Source organism: Polyodon spathula, chromosome 12, assembly GCF_017654505.1.
Source record: "Polyodon spathula isolate WHYD16114869_AA chromosome 12, ASM1765450v1, whole genome shotgun sequence".
NCBI classification, from domain to species: domain Eukaryota; kingdom Metazoa; phylum Chordata; class Actinopteri; order Acipenseriformes; family Polyodontidae; genus Polyodon; species Polyodon spathula.
This window is the reverse complement of record NC_054545.1, coordinates 42,730,617-42,753,043: the sequence shown is the minus strand read 5'-3', so window position 1 is coordinate 42,753,043 and position 22,427 is coordinate 42,730,617. Positions and strand designations below refer to the sequence as shown.

General features: G+C 45.7%; 1 protein-coding gene across 2 annotated transcripts; it reads right to left on the bottom strand.

Annotated features, from left to right (window-relative positions):
- Nucleotides 1-374: 374 nt before the first annotated feature.
- On the bottom strand, nt 375-15,689 carry LOC121324745 (F-box/LRR-repeat protein 20). Of its 2 annotated transcripts, none has more exons than XM_041266898.1 (15): nt 14,921-15,689; nt 12,258-12,319; nt 8,025-8,079; nt 7,627-7,701; nt 7,249-7,343; nt 6,187-6,255; nt 5,973-6,068; nt 5,757-5,883; nt 5,362-5,436; nt 2,844-2,971; nt 2,624-2,684; nt 2,487-2,531; nt 2,038-2,094; nt 1,725-1,937; nt 375-1,170 (listed from the first exon to the last, which is right to left on the bottom strand). In XM_041266898.1, the coding sequence occupies exons 1-15, from the start codon at nt 15,068-15,070 to the stop codon at nt 1,063-1,065; spliced, it is 1,416 nt and encodes a 471-aa protein (XP_041122832.1). In that variant the 5' UTR covers nt 15,071-15,689; the 3' UTR covers nt 375-1,062. The 2 variants fall into 2 exon arrangements, with proteins under 2 accessions (XP_041122832.1, XP_041122831.1); XM_041266897.1 differs by having other exon boundaries at nt 2,844-2,974; nt 14,921-15,688.
- Nucleotides 15,690-22,427: the final 6,738 nt, after the last annotated feature.

Sequence of the window (22,427 nt, the reverse complement as noted above, 5' to 3'; positions counted from 1 at the left end):
CCCACGCCTGCGTGTGTGTCTGTGTGCCAGCGACAATTAACTCAGTCCTGAGAGGAGCACCCAGTCCCAGCGTCTACCTCTTCATCGCTGTGCTCGGCCTGGTCCTTAACAAGAATGCACACAGCAAAGTGAGAACGCACTGGGAACTGCGAGTCGAACCCAGATCTGTGCCAGTGCTGCTGGAACTGCAGCGGGACTGGGGCATCATACAACACAGAAACACACACACACACACACACACACACACACACACACACACACACACACAGACACATATACACATATTACGATATGTATAGACTTATCTTGAGGGAGCAAGTCATTCAAACCATGCGCACCTCACTTATTACATACATAGCGCGGTGGGTTATATATATAACTATCATTGAAACATGCAAAATTTGGCCATCTTTTTTTGTTCTTTGATTAAATCTGCGCTCTCATAAAAAATATACTATTTTTCACAAGTACTGTGGAGGTTAGGGCCGTGGATATGAATATGAAGAGCTTGCTAGACCGTTTCCATCATGGCCATGCTCCCACACGACACACTCCCAGTGCATCCCAGTTTCAGCCAGTACTGGTTTAACTAGAAGCTTCACCTTGTGACGACTACAGGCGAGTCACAGCAATATTGTTTTGTATTCAATATGTTTTACAGCTTCACAGATGGGCTGTATATTGAGATACTGGTTTCAAATATACTTTCTTTTCCCCCCTCTGCACGAATTCTTTGGGAATACAATGTCTGAATGTACAGTGTATCTGTAATGATGAAACAACTACACTGAATACAAAAATACAAATCCTATTTAAAAGCTACATCAAGGTGAACTCACAGTAAAACCTGCATGGGCTCAAATGTCAACGCAATGAGGGAGTCGACATGCTGTATACACACACATACAGACAGAGAGACACAGACACACAGAGACACAGACACACGTACAAACACACAGACAGACACACGCATCTGTGGAATGGTGGTTTCCAAGTCCAGACCTGCACAGCTATACATTACTTCGAGATATTGATTATAAAGTCAGTGTTGCTGCTCTGACATCATAGCAGGATGCAGCAGCGGCAGAACCTCTGACGACTTCCTCCCACAGAGGGGGGCGGGGTCACTGGAGCAAAGTAGGCGTGGACTTTGATATTGGGGAGGTGTGTCTGAAAGAGAGAGAGAGAGAGAGACTGTAAAGTAACTTCATAAAGTAACTATATAAAGAAAATAATATGTCTAACTATCATTAACGTTTGTCTATTTTGTTTATATGTACAAGTTTTGGCAAAACTATATATACTGCCACATCATGAAGCATTTTTTAAATTTGAACTTGTGAGAGAGAGGGGGAGTGTGAGAGAGGAGTGAGAGGGGAGGGGGAGTGTGAGAGCAAGAGGAGAGACAGAGAAAACGTGTGAGAGAGAGGAGTGAGAGGGGAGGGGGAGTGTGTGAGCGAGAGAAGTGAGAGAGAGGGGAGGGGAGGGAGGAGTGTGAGAGAGAGAGAGGAGTGAGAGAAAGCGAGAGAGAGGGAGTGTGAGAGCGAGAGAGAGGAGTGAGAGGGGAGGGGGAGTGTGAGAGCGAGAGAGAGGAGTGAGAGAGGGGAAGGGGAGTGTGAGAGCGAGAGAAAGGAGTGAGTTAGAGGGGAAGGGGGATTGAGAGAAAAGGAAAGAATGTAAGAAAGAAAAACAAGGAGTGTGTGTGTGTGTGTGTGTGTAGGTACCCTGAGTCTCTTGATCCCCGCTCTGGTGATCTGCTGGCAGTCGTACAGCTCTATCCTCTCCAGGCTGTGGCAGCTCTTGAGATGCTCCAGAGAGGCGTCTGTGATCAGGGGGCAGTTGTCCAGCTCAATGACCTCCAGACGGTCGTGAGCACAGGGGCCGCTGCCAATGTGCCGGATCCCATCATCCGTGATGAGCTCACAGTGAGAGAGGGACTGTGGAAAGAGGGAGGGACGGAGGGGTGAGGACAGAGAGGAGAGATGGCTAGAGCTGCCATGTCAACCACGAGGAAGTGCAACCCCACCACAGACTCACCAGGACCTGCAGCCGTGGACAGTATATCGAGAGCTGGATCAGGGTGCTGTCTGTGATCTGAGGAGAGAGGGGGAAAGAGAGAGAGGGGGTTAGAGAGGGAGAAAGAGGGGGTTAGAGAGGGGGAGAGAGACAGTAAAGAGAGGGGGATAGAGAGGGGTTTAGAAAAGGGGTGGAGAGAGAGGGTTAGACAGAGAGAGAGAGAGGGGTGAGAGAATCTTAGCATCTCTTTACTGGTTGCCAGTACAGTTTAGAATCCATTACAAGATCTTGCTGCTGTCCAGACTTTCTTAAGGACATGCTCTGTCTCTATTTGCTGCAATGGAATTTGTAGCTATATAAAATAACAACAGTAGATTTAAATAGAGGGGGGTAGAGAGGGGCAGGTTCGAGGGGGGGGGGGGGGGGGGGGGGGGGTTAGAAGGTTACAGCTGTGGATCAGGGTCAGTGACCTGCACACACTCCTCCAGGTCCATCTTCTCCAGCTCATGACAGTTCTGTCAGAGACAAAGAGAGAAACTCTCAGCAAACGCACACAGACAGGCTCTGTTTCTGTTGCTCCAGTGATGTGTGCTAATCAGACACTCACCCGGGCCAGAGAGGTGAAGCCGAGGTCAGTGAGCTGCGAGCAGCGAGCCACCTCCAGGATTCTAGAGAGAGAGAGAGAGAGAGAGAGAGGGGGGGGGGGGGGGGGGGGGGGGGGGGGGGGGGGGGGGGGGGGGGGGGGGGGGGGGGGGGGAGGAGTGAGCACCTGAACACCACACAGCAATACTAGGCTAGAAATACAGTGTGCCCCTCCACCCCCTCACCTGAGCCGCGGGCAGTTCTGCCCGAGGGCGTTGAGGTTTGCATCAGTGATGTTGGCACAGCCGGACACACACAGGGACTGCAGCCGGGGGCACCCTCGACAGATAGTGAGGAGACCCTCGTCTGTGATCTGCTGCTCAGAGAGAGAGGGAGAGAGAGAGAGAGAGACTAGCTAGCCTCATTCACAAAGCATTTACCGCAGTGCTAAGGTTACAAAACTTTGTCTCTAAAAAGAAATATTTGATGTTACCAAATTTCATTTGATTTTCATTTGTGTTGTCAAATAACCACTCCATCCCACCTTGACAGTACGACCCAATGCACCTCTGCGAGTCTGAAAGTCCTGTGAGTCTCTCGGAATGTCTCTCTCAGTTCATCTGTCTGTCTGCGAGTCCGTCTCTCTGTGAATGAGTCTGTCTGTCCATGTGTGTGTCTCTGTGAATGAGTCAGCGCGTGGCTCTGTGAATGAGTCCGCGCGCGGCTCTGTGAATGAGTCCGCGCGCGGCTCTGTGAATGAGTCCGCGCGCGGCTCTGTGAATGAGTCCGCGCGCGGCTCTGTGAATGAGTCCGCGCGCGGCTCTGTGAATGAGTCCGCGCGCGGCTCTGTGAATGAGTCCGCGCGCTTCTCTGTGAATGAGTCCGCGCGCTTCTCTGTGAATGAGTCCGCGCGCTTCTCTGTGAATGAGTCCGCGCGCTTCTCTGTGAATGAGTCAGCGCGCTTCTCTGTGAATGAGTCAGCGCGCTTCTCTGTGAATGAGTCAGCGCGCTTCTCTGTGAATGAGTCAGCGCGCTTCTCTGTGAATGAGTCAGCGTGCTTCTCTGTGAATGCGTCAGCGTGCGGCTCTGTGAATGCGTCAGCGTGTTTCTATGTGAATGCGTCAGCGTGCGGCTCTGTGAATGCGTCAGCGTGCTTCTCTGTGAATGCGTCAGCGTGTGTCTCTGTGAATGCGTCAGCGTGCTTCTATGTGAATGCGTCAGCGTGTTTCTATGTGAATGCGTCAGCGTGCGGCTCTGTGAATGCGTCAGCGTGCGGCTCTGTGAATGCGTCAGCGTGTGTCTCTGTGAATGCGTCAGCGTGCTTCTATGTGAATGCGTCAGCGTGCGTCTCTGTGAATGCGTCAGCGTGCGTCTCTGTGAATGCGTCAGCGTGCGTCTCTGTGAATGCGTCAGCGTGCGTCTCTGTGAATGCGTCAGCGTGCGTCTCTGTGAATGAGTCAGCGTGCGTCTCTGTGAATGCGTCAGCGTGTTTCTCTGTGAATGCGTCAGCGTGTTTCTCTGTGAATGCGTCAGCGTGTGTCTCTGTGAATGCGTCAGCGTGTGTCTCTGTGAATGCGTCAGCGTGCGTCTCTGTGAATGCGTCAGCGTGCGGCTCTGTGAATGCGTCAGCGTGTTTCTCTGTGAATGCGTCAGCGTGTTTCTCTGTGAATGAGTCAGCGTGTGTCTCTGTGAATGCGTCAGCGTGTGTCTCTGTGAATGCGTCAGCGTGCGTCTCTGTGAATGCGTCAGCGTGCGTCTCTGTGAATGCGTCAGCGTGTTTCTCTGTGAATGAGTCAGCGTGCGTCTCTGTGAATGCGTCAGCGTGCGTCTCTGTGAATGCGTCAGCGTGCGTCTCTGTGAATGAGTCAGCGTGCGTCTCTGTGAATGCGTCAGCGTGTTTCTATGTGAATGCGTCAGCGTGTTTCTCTGTGAATGCGTCAGCGTGCGTCTCTGTGAATGCGTCAGCGTGTTTCTATGTGAATGCGTCAGCGTGTTTCTCTGTGAATGCGTCAGCGTGTTTCTCTGTGAATGCGTCAGCGTGTTTCTCTGTGAATGCGTCAGCGTGTTTCTCTGTGAATGAGTCAGCGTGCGGCTCTGTGAATGCGTCAGCGTGTTTCTATGTGAATGCGTCAGCGTGTGTCTCTGTGAATGCGTCAGCGTGCGGCTCTGTGAATGTGTCAGCGTGTTTCTATGTGAATGCGTCAGCGAGTGGCTCTGTGAATGAGTCAGCGTGTTTCTCTGTGAATGCGTCAGCGAGCGTCTCTGTGAATGCGTCAGCGTGCGTCTCTGTGAATGCGTCAGCGTGCGTCTCTGTGAATGCGTCAGCGTGCGTCTCTGTGAATGCGTCAGCGTGTTTCTATGTGAATGCGTCAGCGTGTTTCTCTGTGAATGCGTCAGCGTGTGTCTCTGTGAATGAGTCAGCGTGTGTCTCTGTGAATGCGTCAGCGTGTTTCTCTGTGAATGAGTCAGCGTGTGTCTCTGTGAATGCGTCAGCGTGTTTCTCTGTGAATGCGTCAGCGAGTGTCTCTGTGAATGAGTCAGCGTGTGTCTCTGTGAATGAGTCTGTCTGTCCCTGTGTGTGTCTCTGTGAATGCGTCAGCGTGCGGCTCTGTGAATGTGTCAGCGTGTTTCTCTGTGAATGCGTCAGCGAGTGTCTCTGTGAATGAGTCAGCGTGTGTCTCTGTGAATGCGTCAGCGAGTGTCCCTGTGAATGCGTCAGAGTGTTTCTCTGTGAATGCGTCAGCGTGTTTCCCAGGTACTCACGGAGCAGGTCTGAAGGTTCAAGGTGAGCAGTTCTGGGCAGTGATTGCCGATGTGTTTCAGAGCTTCATCTTCCAGCTGAAAAAAAGAAAACTTGGCACTTATTTATGTGTGGGTTAGGGTTTAAACAAAAAACTAAACAAGAAAAACTGTAGGGTGTAGAGTATCGTGTGTAGGGTGCAGTGTGCAGTGTATAGTGTGTAGTGTACAGTGTGCAGTGTGCAGTGTATAGGGTATAGTGTGCAGGGTATAGTGTGTAGTGTATAGTGTGCAGTGTGTAGGGTGTAGGGTATAGTGTGCAGTGTGTAGGGTATAGTTTGTAGGGTATAGTGTGCAGTGTACAGTGTGTAGGGTGTAGGGTACAGTGTGTAGTGTGTAGGGTATAGGGTGCAGGGTACCTGAGTGCAGCCCTTCAAGAACAGGCAGTGCAAGGCAGGGCAGCAGCGCACCAGAGCCTGGATCCCGTCCTTGGTCACCTGATCACACCAAGAGATGTTGAGCTGCTCTAGCAGGGGGCACCCTTCACTGCAGACAACACAGGAAAACATAATCAACAAAGCATAACACAACAAGAAAACATAATGCAACACAAAACAGACAGCGACGAGGCTCACCTCAGCGCTTTGAGGGACAGGTTGGTGATGGAGGTGCAGGAGGCCAGGTCCAGGTGCTTCAGCTTGGGACAGAACTTACTGAGACTGCTGCAGGTACTGTGGATGGAGGAGAGGAGAGAGAAAGCAGTAAAGAAAACAGGGCAGGGTTTTTGACATTTCAAATGAGAGCCACCCTCTCCCCATCCCTGGGCTTCTCCCCCCGGGTCACACTCACGCGTCTGTGATCTTGGTGCAGCCGTTGAGATTCAGCACCTCGATGTTCCTGCAGTTCTGAGAGAACGTCCTGCAGAGAGACAGAAAAAGAGAGAGAAAAAAAGAGAGACCGAGAAAGCAGGTGAGCAATGTGCCAGTAATTCTGATAAACTCCAATGCGAAATATCTGGACCAGAGGTGGCTGTTCCCAGGCAGAAGGTGACCAAACCGCACTGTCCCACCACAGAAAGAGCCCTAACGATCCTGTCAAAAAGCAGAAACTTGGGAGCCCAAAGTATCTCATCATGCACACGGGTACCAACAGCTTGGGCTCCCATGGAGGCAACGTGGCTTCCCTGCTCCAAGATCATGAGCTAAACTTCCACCACATGCATAAAAACTACACACAACACAAATATATTATATATATGTATATATATATATATATATATATATATATATATATATAGTATATATAGACTATATATATAACGGATTGCATAAAGAGGGAAACACATTGAGTGAAATCGCTCGCATCACTCGATTTTCAAGGTGTGGTATCCGAAGCATTATCAATATTTACACAGAAACATCATCTATAACTGACAAGCCCAGGACTGGAAGACCCAAACAAGGATGACAATATCCTTAAGGAACTGAAAGACGACAAGCGTTGAATTGACAACAGAACTGGCAGAAGGCATAGGGGTCGCTGTCCATCACATCAACAGTCCAAAGCACCTTTGACCGTTGTTCCATCATTCGATTTCTGTGTTCTTACTGCAACAAATCTTTTAAATCCTGATTTCAAGAATGACGTTAACTGTTTATTTGATGGACAATGACAAAAATAAGCCAACTGAGGAATCCATTGCCCACAGTGCAGATGACCTGGTCCTGCTGTCCCCCACAGAGCCTGGCACTGCTAGAGCAGTACTGTCAGAACTGAGCACTGGCAGTAAACCTGGACAAGACCAGAGTCATGGTATTCCAGAAGAAAGCCAGATCTGTCCCCCACCCCCAGGCACCCCCTCACCTGAGTGTGCTCTCCCCTACCCAGAGACACCCCCAGACAACCCCTCACCTGAGCGCACTGTCCCCCACCCCCAGGCATCCCCTCAGGCTCAGCTTCCTCAGGAACCCCCCGCAGCGTTTTGAGATGTTCTCCACGACACGCCCCTGAAACAGACAGACAGACGGCTGTTAGACTGAAGCTCAATCTGACAGAACATAACTTTCATCTTATTCATCATGTCTGAAGAGCTCAGAGTCGTGGTGCCCTGGTGAGTGCTTCTCTTAAATGAGGACAGAGGAGAAAGACAGAGGAGGAGAGGGAAAAAGAGAGAGAGGAGCAAGGTGGAGAGAGAGACAGGAGCAAGGGGATAAATAGAGGCGCGAGGGGGAGAGAGAGAGAGAGAGAGAGAGAGAGAGAGGTGGTGAGGGCAGGCAGGTCCAGGCTCACCTCGATGTCTCTCTGGAAGTCGAAGAGATCGATCCGTTGCCAGTTACTGCCGTCCAGCGCCAGTACATTCCAGGCCTGTGAGAGACAGATAGAGAGACAGGCAGACAGAGCACAGGGTTAAGCTATTGGTTTTGGAGCAGGGGCAACGTTAGATTGTGTTTAATTAAAACTTTAACATATTAAAGAGCAATCACTTTATAAATGATGCACCACAAATAAATATTGAATGCATAACCCTACTCTGCTGCCCACATCCCACTGCATAGCTGCTCTCTGCATACCTGAAGGCACCATTCTAAATGTTTAACACGTTTAATCAATTAAGCGCTAAGCTAAGAAACCTCCCCAGATCAGAGAGAGAGAGAGAGAGAGTTTGATTCTGCAGGATTGAGACTCACCCTGGAGACCTGGGCACATCGGCAGAGAGTCACCACATCCAGGAAGGAGAATATCCTGAGAGAGAGGGACAGAGGGACAGGGATCAAACGAGGCATCGTCAAAAACTCTGGCTTCAAAGCAGCAGCAGCAATTCCATGCAGCATTCCCAATCGTTGTTTTTATTTTCATTTGAAGGGCAGTGTAAAGCTGAGGGAACATGAAGCCACTGTCTGGCTTGGAACTTGGCTTCAGGAGACACGGCACACCAGGGAAGACTTGGGGTTTGATACAGCCACCTCGGACTAGGGTCTCCCAGTTTCCTGGAACCAGGTTTGAAGCCGCTGGTCCTGAAAAAGTGGCGTTGTGTTCCCTCAGCTTAACAGCATCTACTCACATGAGAAAACAAAGACAGGCACACTGTATAACAAACACATACTGTATGGGAAGACACAAAGCAGAGCGCTCCATCACACACACTGTGTACATCAACAGACTGGAAACCATGCTGGGTAAACCTTATGAAACTAAAAAGCCAAATCACGTAATTAGCGAAATCAACTGAACAAAAGCATGCAAAACAGAACATTCATTTTAGTGGAAAAGCAAAAAGGAGAGCTGAAAACATTCTATAATTCTAAAGAGAGCAAACTGAATCCATGTTTTGTAAATACCCTGCATGGTGTGGTGTACTCACTGACAGAACACACAGCACACTCTCCTGCTCTCTTTCTCTCTCTCTCTCTGAAGGTCTTGTGTGTGGTTTCTTAGTCTCCTGTCAGTGTTGTTAATTACAGCAGCACTTTAAACTCTGCAGAACCCAGAGACCAGTTCCTGTTACCCTAGAGCAAGGCTCTCCAACCCTGGTCCTGGACAGCCCCTATCCAGCAGGTTTTATAGATGTCTTTACATCATCAGTGGCTAAAGATCTGGAACACATGATAATCTGAACTAATTAAGCCAATATCTGGTTCAATGAAGTAACAGAGATTGAATGAAATGGAAACCAGCAGTGCGTGAGCGCTGCGAGAGAGGAGAGTGCGTGAGCGCTGCGAGAGAGGAGAGTGCGGGAGCGCTGCGAGAGAGGAGAGTGCGGGAGCGCTGCGAGAGAGGAGAGTGCGGGAGCGCTGCGAGAGAGGAGAGTGCGGGAGCGCTGCGAGAGAGGAGAGTGCGGGAGCGCTGCGAGAGAGGAGAGTGCGGGAGCGCTGCGAGAGAGGAGAGTGCGGGAGCGCTGCGAGAGAGGAGAGTGCGGGAGCGCTGCGAGAGAGGAGAGTGCGGGAGCGCTGCGAGAGAGGAGAGTGCGGGAGCGCTGCGAGAGAGGAGAGTGCGGGAGCGCTGCGAGAGAGGAGAGTGCGGGAGCGCTGCGAGAGAGGAGAGTGCGGGAGCGCTGTGAGAGAGGAGAGTGTGGGAGCGCTGTGAGAGAGGAGAGTGTGGGAGCGCTGTGAGAGAGGAGAGTGTGGGAGCGCTGTGAGAGAGGAGAGTGTGGGAGCGCTGTGAGAGAGGAGAGTGTGGGAGCGCTGTGAGAGAGGAGAGTGTGTGAGCGCTGTGAGAGAGGAGAGTGTGGGAGCGCTGTGAGAGAGGAGAGTGTGGGAGCGCTGTGAGAGAGGAGAGTGTGTGAGCGCTGTGAGAGAGGAGAGTGTGTGAGCGCTGTGAGAGAGGAGAGTGTGTGAGCGCTGTGAGAGAGGAGAGTGTGGGAGCGCTGTGAGAGAGGAGAGCTGTGGGAGCGCTGTGAGAGAGGAGAGTGTGGGAGCGCTGTGAGAGAGGAGAGTGTGGGAGCGCTGTGAGAGAGGAGAGTGTGGGAGCGCTGTGAGAGAGGAGAGTGTGTGAGCGCTGTGAGAGAGGAGAGTGTGTGAGCGCTGTGAGAGAGGAGAGTGTGGGAGCGCTGTGAGAGAGGAGAGTGTGTGAGCGCTGTGAGAGAGGAGAGTGTGTGAGCGCTGTGAGAGAGGAGAGTGTGTGAGCGCTGTGAGAGAGGAGAGTGTGTGAGCGCTGTGAGAGAGGAGAGTGTGTGAGCGCTGTGAGAGAGGAGAGTGTGTGAGCGCTGTGAGAGAGGAGAGTGTGTGAGCGCTGTGAGAGAGGAGAGTGTGTGAGCGCTGTGAGAGAGAAGAGTGTGTGAGCGCTGTGAGAGAGAAGAGTGTGTGCGAGCGCTGTGCTGAGTTTACAGCAGTATGTATTTGAATAGAATATTGCTCTTGAAGTATAGATAAGTGTTATCCATTATCTACTGTAATCCTATCAGTTCCTTGGATAGCTGTCCCCTGGCTGTCTCCATGAGCAAATACAGTCTGCTGTCTTATAATATTACTATTACAAGACTTTTTCAAGAGAGACTTTTGCGTTTTGATTTGAGAGCAACTACAGATATATCTGCCTTGGCATCAGGAATTTGGAATGACTTCTTTGAAAATAGAATTGCCTGCTTCAAGCTAAACATAAAACATTACACGGACAAGCAGCTGTTTCTAACAAAAGCACAGTGTCGCTGGACAAACAAACCTATCAAATTTGGGATCAGGTTTTGGCTGGCAGTTGACCCTACCCCAGCTGTGCCAAGATGAAACTCACCCTGCTGGTCAAACAATGCCAGGTAACTAAATGCAATAAAAATAAAACTTCTGATACCTGTGCCCAGTGTGAAAGAGCAGTGTGTGGTAAATGCACACGACAAGTTGAGAAGCGCTACATCGGTGTGGATTGGGCTAATATGGGGGCTACTATGAAGTCTCCTTGAATGAACAGAGTTATTTTCTTTATGCTATTTTATATAAATAATTGTTTTGATTTTACAATTCAGTATGCAGGCCTACGTAACCAGTTTGCAGCTTGCAACACAATACCTTCTTTTGAAATTTTATGTTATGATAGGTTTTAATTCTTTTATGTTATACGCGCTAACTTCAATATTTTTTCATTTAAATACGGCGTTTCTGCTATGCAAATGTTAGATATGATGTTCATAAATACATCTTTTGAGTTGTATCTGATAGTTTGCGTTTCACTTTCATATCGAAGCTGTTTAAAATGTACCCGTCAAAATGTCTACCGCTGGTGGTTCTAGGTAGCATAAACCCAGCGGTTCTACTGTTAAAACAGTTTGTCTTCAAAACGTAAACGGTTACGAGATTGCCAGGCTTCAGTGCGTAATTCGAGAGTACTCCGCGGGGTTCTCCCTAGGAATTCTGTACAGCCGGGAGCACTTTTAACAGAAAAATAAAATAGTCTTACCTTAAATATATAATACGACAGATAATCTGAATAATAATAATAATAATAAGATTTGGAATAATGAAAAATAACCCACCCTAATTCATACCCAGGCTACACTGCTCCATCTACTCCCTGATCCACTGCGATCTTTTCTGTGTTTCCAGCAGAGCATGCACATCAAACCACCCAATTCGTTGCTGTAATAAACACCATTTCCACGACCCACCCACCTGAAAAGGCCTGGGGAGAACCTCGAGTTATGTTAGCGTCTGTGCTGGTCTCAATCCCTCAGTAAAGAGAGCTGGCATAACCCGCAGCGATAGCCTGTTAGAGACCAAGCATTTCAAAATGCCAATCACGTATGTTTGGATTGGCTTTGTGACAGAGGTAGAAATGCGTGGATCGTGAGCTTTGTCTTTGCCTTCTTCTCAGTATCTTTTCATTGTCAACAGAAATATATGGTTGGCATTTTAAAATGCTTGGTCACTGACAGGCTATCACTGAGGGTTATGCCGGCTCTCTTTACGGAGAGACTGAGACCAGCACAGGGGCTTCGTCAATTTAATTAATTACAATAAATGGAAACATGAAAAACTCCAGATTAATGCTTGCAACAAATAGAACCTTGTTTGACGGACTATTTTTTCTGGTGGAAGGATATATTAAAAAAAAAAAAAAAAAAAAAAAAAAAAAAATATATATATTTATTTGGAGACATTCTCCATGTATCATTTCCTTCCTGAGTATTTAAACTCTCCGTGTATTATTTCCTTCCTGAGTATTTCACATTTTGGGTTTGCAATGGAATCTATATAAAACTATGCTGCTGCTTCCTTTCTGTAATTATTTAACTTTTCCATGGACCACCTGAAGGGAACGTGCGGACCACAGACTGAGAACCGCTGTGTTACTGAGTTAGTGAGGGTGTGAGTTTGTGTGTGTGAGGGTGTGAGTTTGTGTGTGTGAGGGTGTGAGTTTGTGTGTGTGAGGGTGTTAGTGTAAGTTTGTGTGAGTTTGTGTGGTGCCCCCTAGTGTCAGAGTATCACACTTACCGCAGCAGTAGCTCTTTTGGCAGCTTTTTGTTGATGACGGCCTCGTCACTGTTCGAGAACATCTGAGAGGGGAGAGAACAGCAACATCAGCAACACAGAACACGACACCGAGGGAGAGAACAGCAACTCTGAACACGACACCGAGGGAGAGAAGAGCAACACTGAACACGACACAGAGGGAGAGAACAGCAACACTGAACACGACACCGAGGGAGAGAACAGCAACACTGAATGCGACACCGAGGAAAAGAAAAGCAACACTAAACGCGACACTGAAAGAGAGAACAGCAACACTGAACATAACACTGAACACGGCACCGAGGGAGAGAAAAGCAACACTGAACGCGACACCAAGGGAGAGAACAACAACACTGAACGCGACACCGAGGGAGAGAAAAGCAACACTGAACGCGACACCGAGGGAGAGAACAGCAACACTGAATGCGACACCGAGGGAGAGAACAGCAACACTGAATGCGACACAGAGGGAGAGAACAGCAACACTGAATGCGACACAGAGGGAGAGAACAGCAACACTGAATGTGACACCGAGGGAGAGAACAGCAACATTGAAGACAACACTGAACACGACACCGAGGGAGAGAACAGCAACACTGAACACGACACCGAGGGAGAGAACAGCGACACTGAACACGACACAGAGGGAGAGAACAGCAACACTGAACACGACACTGAGGGAGAGAACAGCAACACTGAACACGACACGGAGGGAGAGAACAGCAACACTGAACATGACACCGAGGGAGAGAACAGCAACACTGAACACAACACAGAGGGAGAGAACAGCAACACTGAATATAACACTGAACACGACACCGAGAGAGAGAACAGCAACACTGAACATAACACTGAACACCACACCGAGGGAGAGAACAGCAACACTGAATATAACACTGAACAGGACACCGAGGGAGAGAACAGCAACACTGAACACGACACCGAGGGAGAGAACAGCAACACTGAATATAACACTGAACATGACACAGAGAGAGAGAACAGCAACACTGAACACCACACTGAGGATGACAACCAGCAACACTGAACACCACACCGAGGGAGAGAACAGCAAAATCAAGCCGGCCCTTATCACCCTGCAATCAGCCCCGACACCAAATTAGACACCTGTGTCTTTAAGGCCTGCAGTTAGTTACCTGGCAGTAACACAAACCAATACACTGCCCGCTCCCCCTCCCTTCTCACAAATAACATGAGCACTTTCTCAACGTTAGCGAGGAATGGTCACTCCCTTAAAATATACTCCATATGGCTAGGAAGTAAGAAAGATGCTTATTCTAATGCAACAATACTTAGGGGTTACAAAAAATACAAGTCCAGACTTGTCCTAAAAACACGAATAGCAATTGCTCGTTAACACGGTATAAAACACAGACTATGCCAAACTCCCGATAACTAATATAGTATTTAAAATGCTTTTAATGTATATTTACCAAAATACACGTCACACGTTTTAATAAGGGCAATAACAATGGCTATTAGCAACCAAACCCGACAGGAATGAAGCGCGCTGTTGGTAAATTGGGTTTATTTTCGTGGTAATGCGGCTGTCCCGGTCTAAGCAGAAGGCACGGCCTAGATCCTGACCTTATCAGCTGTTGCGCCGTTAAAAAGAAATAAAACCCGCAAATCCCAGAAAGGCCTTCTGAGATTAACATAAAACCACCACAGACAAACACACACACACACACACACCATAACACAGAGCAACACGTACTGGCGTCCGCTTTTTAACGAGTTACGGGACTGCCATCCTCACAAGAAACCAAAACAATGAAAAGTTTGACAACCAAGAAACAAAAAACAAACGTACTCAACAAAAAATATATAAACCATGGCAGTGGAGTTGTGATGGTATTCTTTTTATACGTGTAAAACCGGTGTGATTATGATACGTGACATTCATTTTCATCTAGGAAAATCACCCCGGATCGTAAGACAAGTTTATGGACGTTGTCACCGTCAGCTGTGCTCCCAAACAACCTGCGCGGCCCAGGCGCCTCGGCGGCAGCCATTATCGATCGCATACAGCGCTGCCGTGGAGCTCGGCATTGCAATGAAAATACAGAAAATGCAGCGAATCTGCTGTAAAACAAGCAAAAAGGGGCCCACTCGCTCGGTTTTGTTTCACCCAGTTTGTTTTACTGTGTTAATTACAAGCTGGACCGGACAGTGTCGTTCGCACAGGACAGACAGTGTTGCGTATTTTGTTTTGTTCCGGAGAGCAATAGTTCGAAAGGGGGAAATTCATTACATTGTAAACAAAACTGCGTTAACAATATGACACTAAACAAAAACCAACCAGTCAAAATAAAATACAAAAAGCCATGCCCCCGGAAAATAATATTATTGCGTTTAACTTTGTTAACTGTAAACACATGTTACTATAGTATTGTAGTATCTATACGACATTACACTTACATTTATTTTGCTAACACACTACGTATTCCGAGTGAGTATTTTGGTGTAAAAACCCTACTGTGTTAGTTTAAAAAACACACACATTCGTTTGGATGTTATCCCCACTCCCCGCCTTCCTTCCTACTTCAACCAGCCCCATATCGGACCTAGACGCTGTTTTGTTTTTTTTTATTTGAGATTTCTGATCATTAAGAATCAATACCGACCTCAAACCGGCTCCGCGACACTCCGTTTACCTCCTTCCCCATCTTGGACCGGGGTATATCCGAGATATTCCGGGGGGATACGGGGTTCAAAACGGAGGCAAATGTTAACGTGTGCTCGTTGTGTGGGTCCCCCTTCGGATAATAACACATACACACATACACACACACACACACACACCAGCCTGCTGCACTCAAACACACTCAGGACCGTGGATATTAGTTTGAAATTAATTCAATATTCTTATAAATGACATTCATACTCCGTTTCCACCAAGGCCAGGCGACCACCACCGCACCCGTCCCTATTATTATATAAAAGTTCATTAATACAATTATATTCCACGATACACCGCTATAGTAAACAAGCATTAGCTATAGACAGACAAGATAGATAGGTAGACTATTTTAAAACATTAGTTTAGTTTTCCATCACCTGGATGTGATTTCGGTGCTTATATATTCACCTAAATGCTGTATAAAGTTATTTTGTCTGTATATTTATTTATTTATTTATTTTTAGGCCTGCTTAGTTTTGGTTAAAAAAAGACTCGCCGGGCTTGATTAATATAACAGCTAATATCGGATGAGTCTGGATGTTTGCATTAAAATAACCGCCATTTAATAAAGCATTATCACAACAGCATGTATTTTTATTAATTTCTGTTTGTTTGTTTGTTTTGGCTCAGACGACGGAGTTGTTTTCATCGGCCCAATCAGCTATATAAAATGTGTGCCACATATCCCAGATGTGTTCGGTCCTGTGTTCTGACAGCACGTCGGGTCGAAACACAAAACTAGAGTGTGCAGCTCTCCCCATTCCCCACCCCCCCTGCCCCGGTGATTAAAAACGTGGGGGTAAATGTTTATTTTGAACTTTTTGTATTATTTATCTCCGCTTCAGGACTTCCGTCTTTGGTCGTCATCCCCTCCTCCTAACAACGGCCGTCGCCAATCAGAACACAGGTACGGTGCACGCTCCGAGACGTCATATTTGCGGGAGAAACAAGCATGGAGCTGCAGCTGTTTTAAGACAAGGCTTCCTAATCCTTGTCCTGGGGATCCCCGTGTCTGCTGGTTTTCATTCCAACTGAGTTCTCAGTTACTTAAGTGAATCCATAGTTGAACTAATAATGCGTTTAATTAGAACTTTTTAATTGTTCTCAGTCTGGAGATTTCAAGTTAACTTTACAATTTTATAAGGAACTTGAAATCAGCAAATTTTAAATATATTAAACACGGGAGTGGATTTCATGTACAGTTTGTATCTGACCAGTTATTTTCCAGAACCTGTAAAACAACAAGGCTCTCTCACACTCCAGAGGTTAATACTGCCCCAGTTCCACTGAAAACAAAACCAGTCTCGGAAGCGATTCAGAACAGCGCTTTCAGGAGTGAGTGTCTCCATACTGTGGATCAGTGTAAAGCTGGTCAGTGCCAGAGGTGTACCTGTATGGACCAGTGACCCGAGGAGATACCTGACCAACGAACGCAGGGGGAACGATGGGAGATTATGCTGTATTACTGGAAGTGTGGTTAGTGTCACTGCACACCCACTCCAGTTTAATCAAAGAACTGCAGCACTTTAACCAGATAAACCCCAGGTGGCAGGGTAGTGCTAAGAGTACAGACTGTGTAACCCACTGAAGAAAATTCAGGCATTAATATGTCTGCTTCATGAAACCACAACAACGCTGCAGGAGTTCACTGCAAACTCAGTAAAATCTAGCCCACTTGAGGAATCTGCAACTTGAAATACAGGCATGGCGGCTTTTTTTTCTCATTTTCTATTACAACAGCAAATGAAAGTGAAAAGATTTGAAGGTTCTGTGATTTTGACATACGCCACAACAGAGAGCAAGTCAGGCTGCAACCTTGTGTAACGGTATAGAAAGAATATTCGGGAATATGATGAATCCCTTCTTTAGTGCACCCGGCGGAGTGCTCTGCAATCTGCATAATGAAAAATGACAGAGGTGATCTGTCTTGTGTGACTTCAAGAAAGCACACGAATCACTGTGTCTGCCCAGTGGCAGAAGCTGTCGTGGATTGCAAGGTTTGAAAATGGAATATACTATCTACCAATAATGAAATATGTAATGTCTGGCAGTATATTGTAATTAACAGTTTCCTGCTGGTCTTTCACTGCAGAGTATAGCTGCTGATATATTTCTTTTGTGTTGATAAAAAAATACCTCAGCAATTGACTTAGAGAGACAGTCATTACTGGTTCCCCTCTGGGTGACTTCTCATGCTTATTCCAGGACTGGTGGCTCTAATAACGGAATCTATTACATCTGATTCCCAGCAGCAAGCCACTCTGTTTTATTATGTGCAGACTGCTACCAGGAATGCACTTCGTGTCCCCCCCCCCCCCTTTTAGAAAACCTGGCCTTCATCATTAGTATTCCCGCCCATCTTTTTACTGCTAAATGAATTATGTACAAAGAAACGATGCATACAGCGTAAAGAGAGCAGTGTTAAAGTGTTGTCGGCCCAGTGTTAAAAATACTTTTGGTGTCACAGACTCCGATCAGCACTATCTTATCTAAACAACGGCCTGATAGAAACCAGCGAGGTTCTGAACAATAGGTACCAGGCAGAAAAGTCAGAGCACGTGTTATTATGCTTAAATAAACACAGTGGAGAGCGACCCAGGAGAGTCAAATAAACACACTGTTTTAATTTACTGTCCCCATAGCATGAAATATCACAAACAGCCCAATCTTCAGCAATCTTCAAGCCATGACCTCTGCTCATCACTACAGGGAAGTGCTTCCCCGTGTCCTCATTGTAGCTGTGTTTTCACCATGAGCGCTCTGCCATTGTGCGGTTGTACACGGTGCTACAGTTATAATTATATTCACATTTACTTTTAAATATTCCCTTATATTTTGATTTACACTTCAATGAGTGTATATATATATATATATATATACCACACACACACACACACACACACATTACACACATTCCCTTCACTTGTATCTGGGTGTGCGTTTGTCCTCCCTTTCCCTGGTTGTTGCTAGTGCTGTGTCTGCGTGCATCACTTGCAGCTGTCAATGAGTTAACTGCTGTGTTAGCTTGACGCAACGTATTTGCTTGGTTTCCGTGGTTGAAATGAGTCACTGCTATCGCAAGACCTGAAACAAGACATCGGTTTGGTTGCCTGAGAATGTACGATCTTAGCTATATAGTTTAAAACATGATAACGAATTACTTCTTGATTGAATGGCCTGAGAAACGGTTTAGTTTATTTAACGACTAGTTTTGAAAAAAAAAAAAAAAAAAAAAAAAAAAAAAACATTTTATATTCTTTATAGTAATTTGTGAATCTAAAACTGATTATAGGCCCCTGAAAGCTGTTGTTTTATTGCAGATACAAACTTAAAAATCAGTTTGTTACGGAAACATTTTATGTGATTATTTCCAATATTTTAAATAAATCTTAAGATAAGAAAAATACCAACACAGGTAACTTTTAAATCTAAGCAACGTGCAGCTACAGCGTGCAGACCCAGTGCCAAATACAGCCTTATATTTAAGCTTGTACAGAATTTCAGAACACACTCGAGATCAGATAATAAGGTATTACTGATCCCACAGCCTCCTGGAGTGCCAACACAGAGGTCAGTCACACAGTCTGATACGTCGCGCACTATTCTTGGTAGAGATTGTGTTTTATTTAATAAAATCTACTTACCCCTGCAATGGCTGTTTCCGTACACCTCTTCTTATGTCGCAAATTAAAGCATTTGTGTTCACCAGTGCAAGCTCACCCCTCCCATTAGGTAAATCATTTTATTACAACGCTGCTGTAGAAAGTGTTTGTTGTCTGGTTTCAAAAGTTCTCCTGACAGGACATGTTTATCAGATGAGACTCGAGTTCATTATGCTACAAATACAGTTTATAACAGGCTGACAAATAATTCTCTCAGATGGAAGTTTTGAAAATGTATTTTTTTTCTAAAAGAAAAAGAAAGCAATTACGGTTGCAAAAACTGTAAATCAGCAGATTGTTTAAGAGCTATTTTGTTATTTTTTAGTTCTGTATTAGTTTGATCTTTAAAAAAAACAACGAATAAAACACGGGGAAGCTTGACCCTTTAGTTAACACTTAGTATATTGTCTCGTAGTTAACACACTGATGGGTAACTGTCAGAACCATTTCATTGTCAGCTCTCTCCTATTGGAAATGAACACACTGTTGCTGTACGTGAGCACATCAATCTGGATTTCAAATGCAATGCTGATGCTGAAATGCTAATAGAAACGCTCTTTCACTATTTGTGGGACTTTTTGCTGGAGGGTACTTTGCAACTTTTGAGTGTGGGAACATGCCTATTACAGATTCGCTGAACCAGTCACAACACATGAACGCCTCTGCATTGGTAACTTTGTTGATCTCCGTTGTACCTTTCGCAATGACAGATGTTATTGAAGGCCTGGTTTTCTGAGCGTCTCTGGCTTTTTGGTGTTTTAGTGATCTCTCCTGCTTGCCAAAAACATCATCAACCTTGCTCCACGTCCCAACTCTAAACGGTCCTGCATAGTTTTTCCCAACGTTGCTTTATAAATAATGGATTTTTCCACGTATAGATATATATATATATATATATATATATATATATATATATATATATATATATATAATATATATATATATATATATATACACACACACACACACACACACACACACACACAAACTGCTGTGCAAAGTCTTAGACATGTTGCATGTTTCTACTCTGATGCATTGTGAGCATCAGCAATGTACTCAAAGCCTCCACTAGTGTTTTCTACTATTATAACAACCTTGACCTGCATAAAGAAGGAAACCCACTGAGTGAAATCGCTGGCATCACTCGATTTTCAAGGTGTGGTATCCGAAGCATAATCAACAAGCACAGAGAAACACCCTCCTGCTCACCTGGGGGAAATCCTTCTCAGTTACATATGTGAGCAGGAGGATGATGGGAAATGTAGTTCTGAGCGGTCCATGCGGGTACATGGGAAGCCATCTTGAGGCAGGGAATGCAATTTAAAAGTTTAAAAAAGTGGTCAAAATGTAAAAAAAAAAAACAATAGAACAATACACACAGCTTATGTAAACAGTTGTAGCAACACATGGGAACATGTAACACAATAAAAGAAACAGGTCCTTATGAACCCTTTAATGCTTATTGAACTTACTAAATAGCGTCAGTATTAATATTATGAACACAATGTAATGATTCTGTGGTTCAGAGCTTGCTACAAACTTCCTCTTTGTTTCTGAAGTCTGATTTTTAATAAAGTGGGAAAAATGGATTTAGTTTCAAACCATTAAAAAACAAATGGGTGGGTCGCACACAAATATACTGCGTTCAACCCTTACGAAACAAACGTTTAATATATGCTAGAAAAGTATGATCCTTATACTGTTCATAAAATAAATATATGGATTACAGGCTAACTATATATTTTAAATATATCCCATATATTTTAAATATATAAAAAAGGGGCCAATTTCTATATATGAAAAATACAAGGATCATACTTTTCTACCATATATTACAAATATGTTTTTTCCATAAGGGAAGGGTTAACGCTGTGCTGTTGGAAGCTGCTTTCACACGAGTTTCAAACCAGGAATATTGTTTATCGTTCTCTTCCTTGTTATAGACACAAGCCCAGCTAACAGAGCTTCAGATAACAATGGAGTTTGTAGAATTTCAGCTGTTTCTATGAGATGAAGGAAAGGTCAGGATAGCTGCGCTGAAGGGGGAAGCAGAACAAAAACTGAAAAATCATGAAAGATTGAAAAAATGATAAGAGAAATCTCATCGCTTTCAGACTCAATCCGATTGTGGAATGGAGAGTGCCTAGCCTGGCCTAACACATCAATATCTCTCCAGTCACTATGCATTGGTAGCAAATGGGAAAACACACTCTATACAATAGAGAGGAGAATGAAAGCAGAAAAAGCATAATTCTGTCAGGTAAACCACATGTGAACACACACTATACTGCTTACACTTTGCATTCCAGATACTGTTGCGTTTTCCAGCAATCAGGGTAATTGTGAGGGAGTTTCATTACTCTTGTCTAGATATTGAAGATACTTCCTCACGTTGTATAGCAAGTCAAAAACATTTTTGTTTGAAACTAGAGGTCCGGGGCAGGGTGTTTTGCAGCAGTGTGTCATTTCTACCATTTTTTTCTTACTGTAATGAATATGAGCGTATCCCGCCCACTTTAACCACTGCCAGCCACATTGTCCTTGTGATCCAATGCTTGCCGCTCATTCTACAAGTGAAACCAGTGGTGCTGAAGGAAATGGAAAGGAGGGAATATTCAAAATACTAAACGAAGGGGAGAGTCGCCTCTGCTCAGAGTTACCTCCTCATTCCCACATAGTCCTGACTCATTTTAATGCTCTTTTGTAATATATACATATATACACAATGGAGAATGTGTGTAAGCAGCAAGATGCAGCTCTCCGCAATCAATAATAACACACCACGAAATCCTTGTCAAGAAAGTCCTGCATTCAGCCCATTGTCTTGGAATGCTCCCAAAGCTCTGAGAATGTTAGTGCTGGGCAGTGTCACAGTGTTCTATTCTAGAGCTCTGTAATAGAACTCTGGGAGCAGTTACAATTCTCACTGACCAGAATTCCGGAGCCAGGGTTCTACTCAGATCTTTCAGACTGGCATTATTTCAGTATTTCTGTACTATACACTGTCTCAGCCAATCAGGGCTGGGTTTTTACACTCTGTGGTTAAACAGGTTCACACGCTGTTGTGTTATTTTGGTATGGGCACATCTCTGCTTTTTAAAATTCTTTGACGTTGAATAATACTTCTTGAAATGATGCTTTATACGTAAAGGTAACTCCTGCCTCCTAGTGTACTACCTGCTGTAGTGTGCAGGTTGACGTTCTCATTTCTAACTCTGTCTCTCGTTTCCTCTCTGGATCCCAACACAGCAGCACCCGGGCTCAGTCTGAGGATCTAGCAATGAGAGACAACAGCTTCCTGTTTGATCGCTGTGTTAACGTGCTGGGCTGGGAGGAATTCACCTCAGGGAAACACTGCTGGGACACTGAAGTTGGAAACAAAACTGAATGGACTCTGGGTGTGACAAGAGTGTCCAGCCAGAGGAAAGGGGAGGTCACTCTGAACCCAGGAGCAGGAGCCTGGGCTATAGCCCTGAGGAATGGGGATCAGTACTGGACAGGAAAAGTTCGAGCCATGGAGTAAAACAACGACACCACATTGGTTGTGATATTAGAAATGTAAAACATTACATTTTTTTCATTTTCGATTTCCAGCGGTATTAGGATCTCACCTGAAGCTTTCAACTCCCTTTGCTGCACACAGGACTGTAGGCGGAGTCATCCGCTCACAGAGCTCTAGAATAGAACCCTATGTCACTGCTCAACACCAACATTCTTAGAGCTCTCGGCGCATTCCAGACAGGACCACGCCCCCCTGACGGTATTACTGTAGAGAGGTTTAGTGAGGGC

Excerpts from the sequence above, each read along its gene's own strand:
- LOC121324745 (XM_041266897.1), bottom strand. The coding sequence starts at position 15,070 with ATGTGTTATTATCCGAAGGGGGACCCACACAACGAGCACACGTTAACA. Across the intron at positions 6,069-6,186 it reads TGCACCAAGATCACAGACGC|TACCTGCAGCAGTCTCAGTA; the intron begins GTGAGTGTGACC and ends CTCCATCCACAG. Across the intron at positions 1,938-2,037 it reads GTCCACGGCTGCAGGTCCTG|TCCCTCTCTCACTGTGAGCT; the intron begins GTGAGTCTGTGG and ends CTCTTTCCACAG.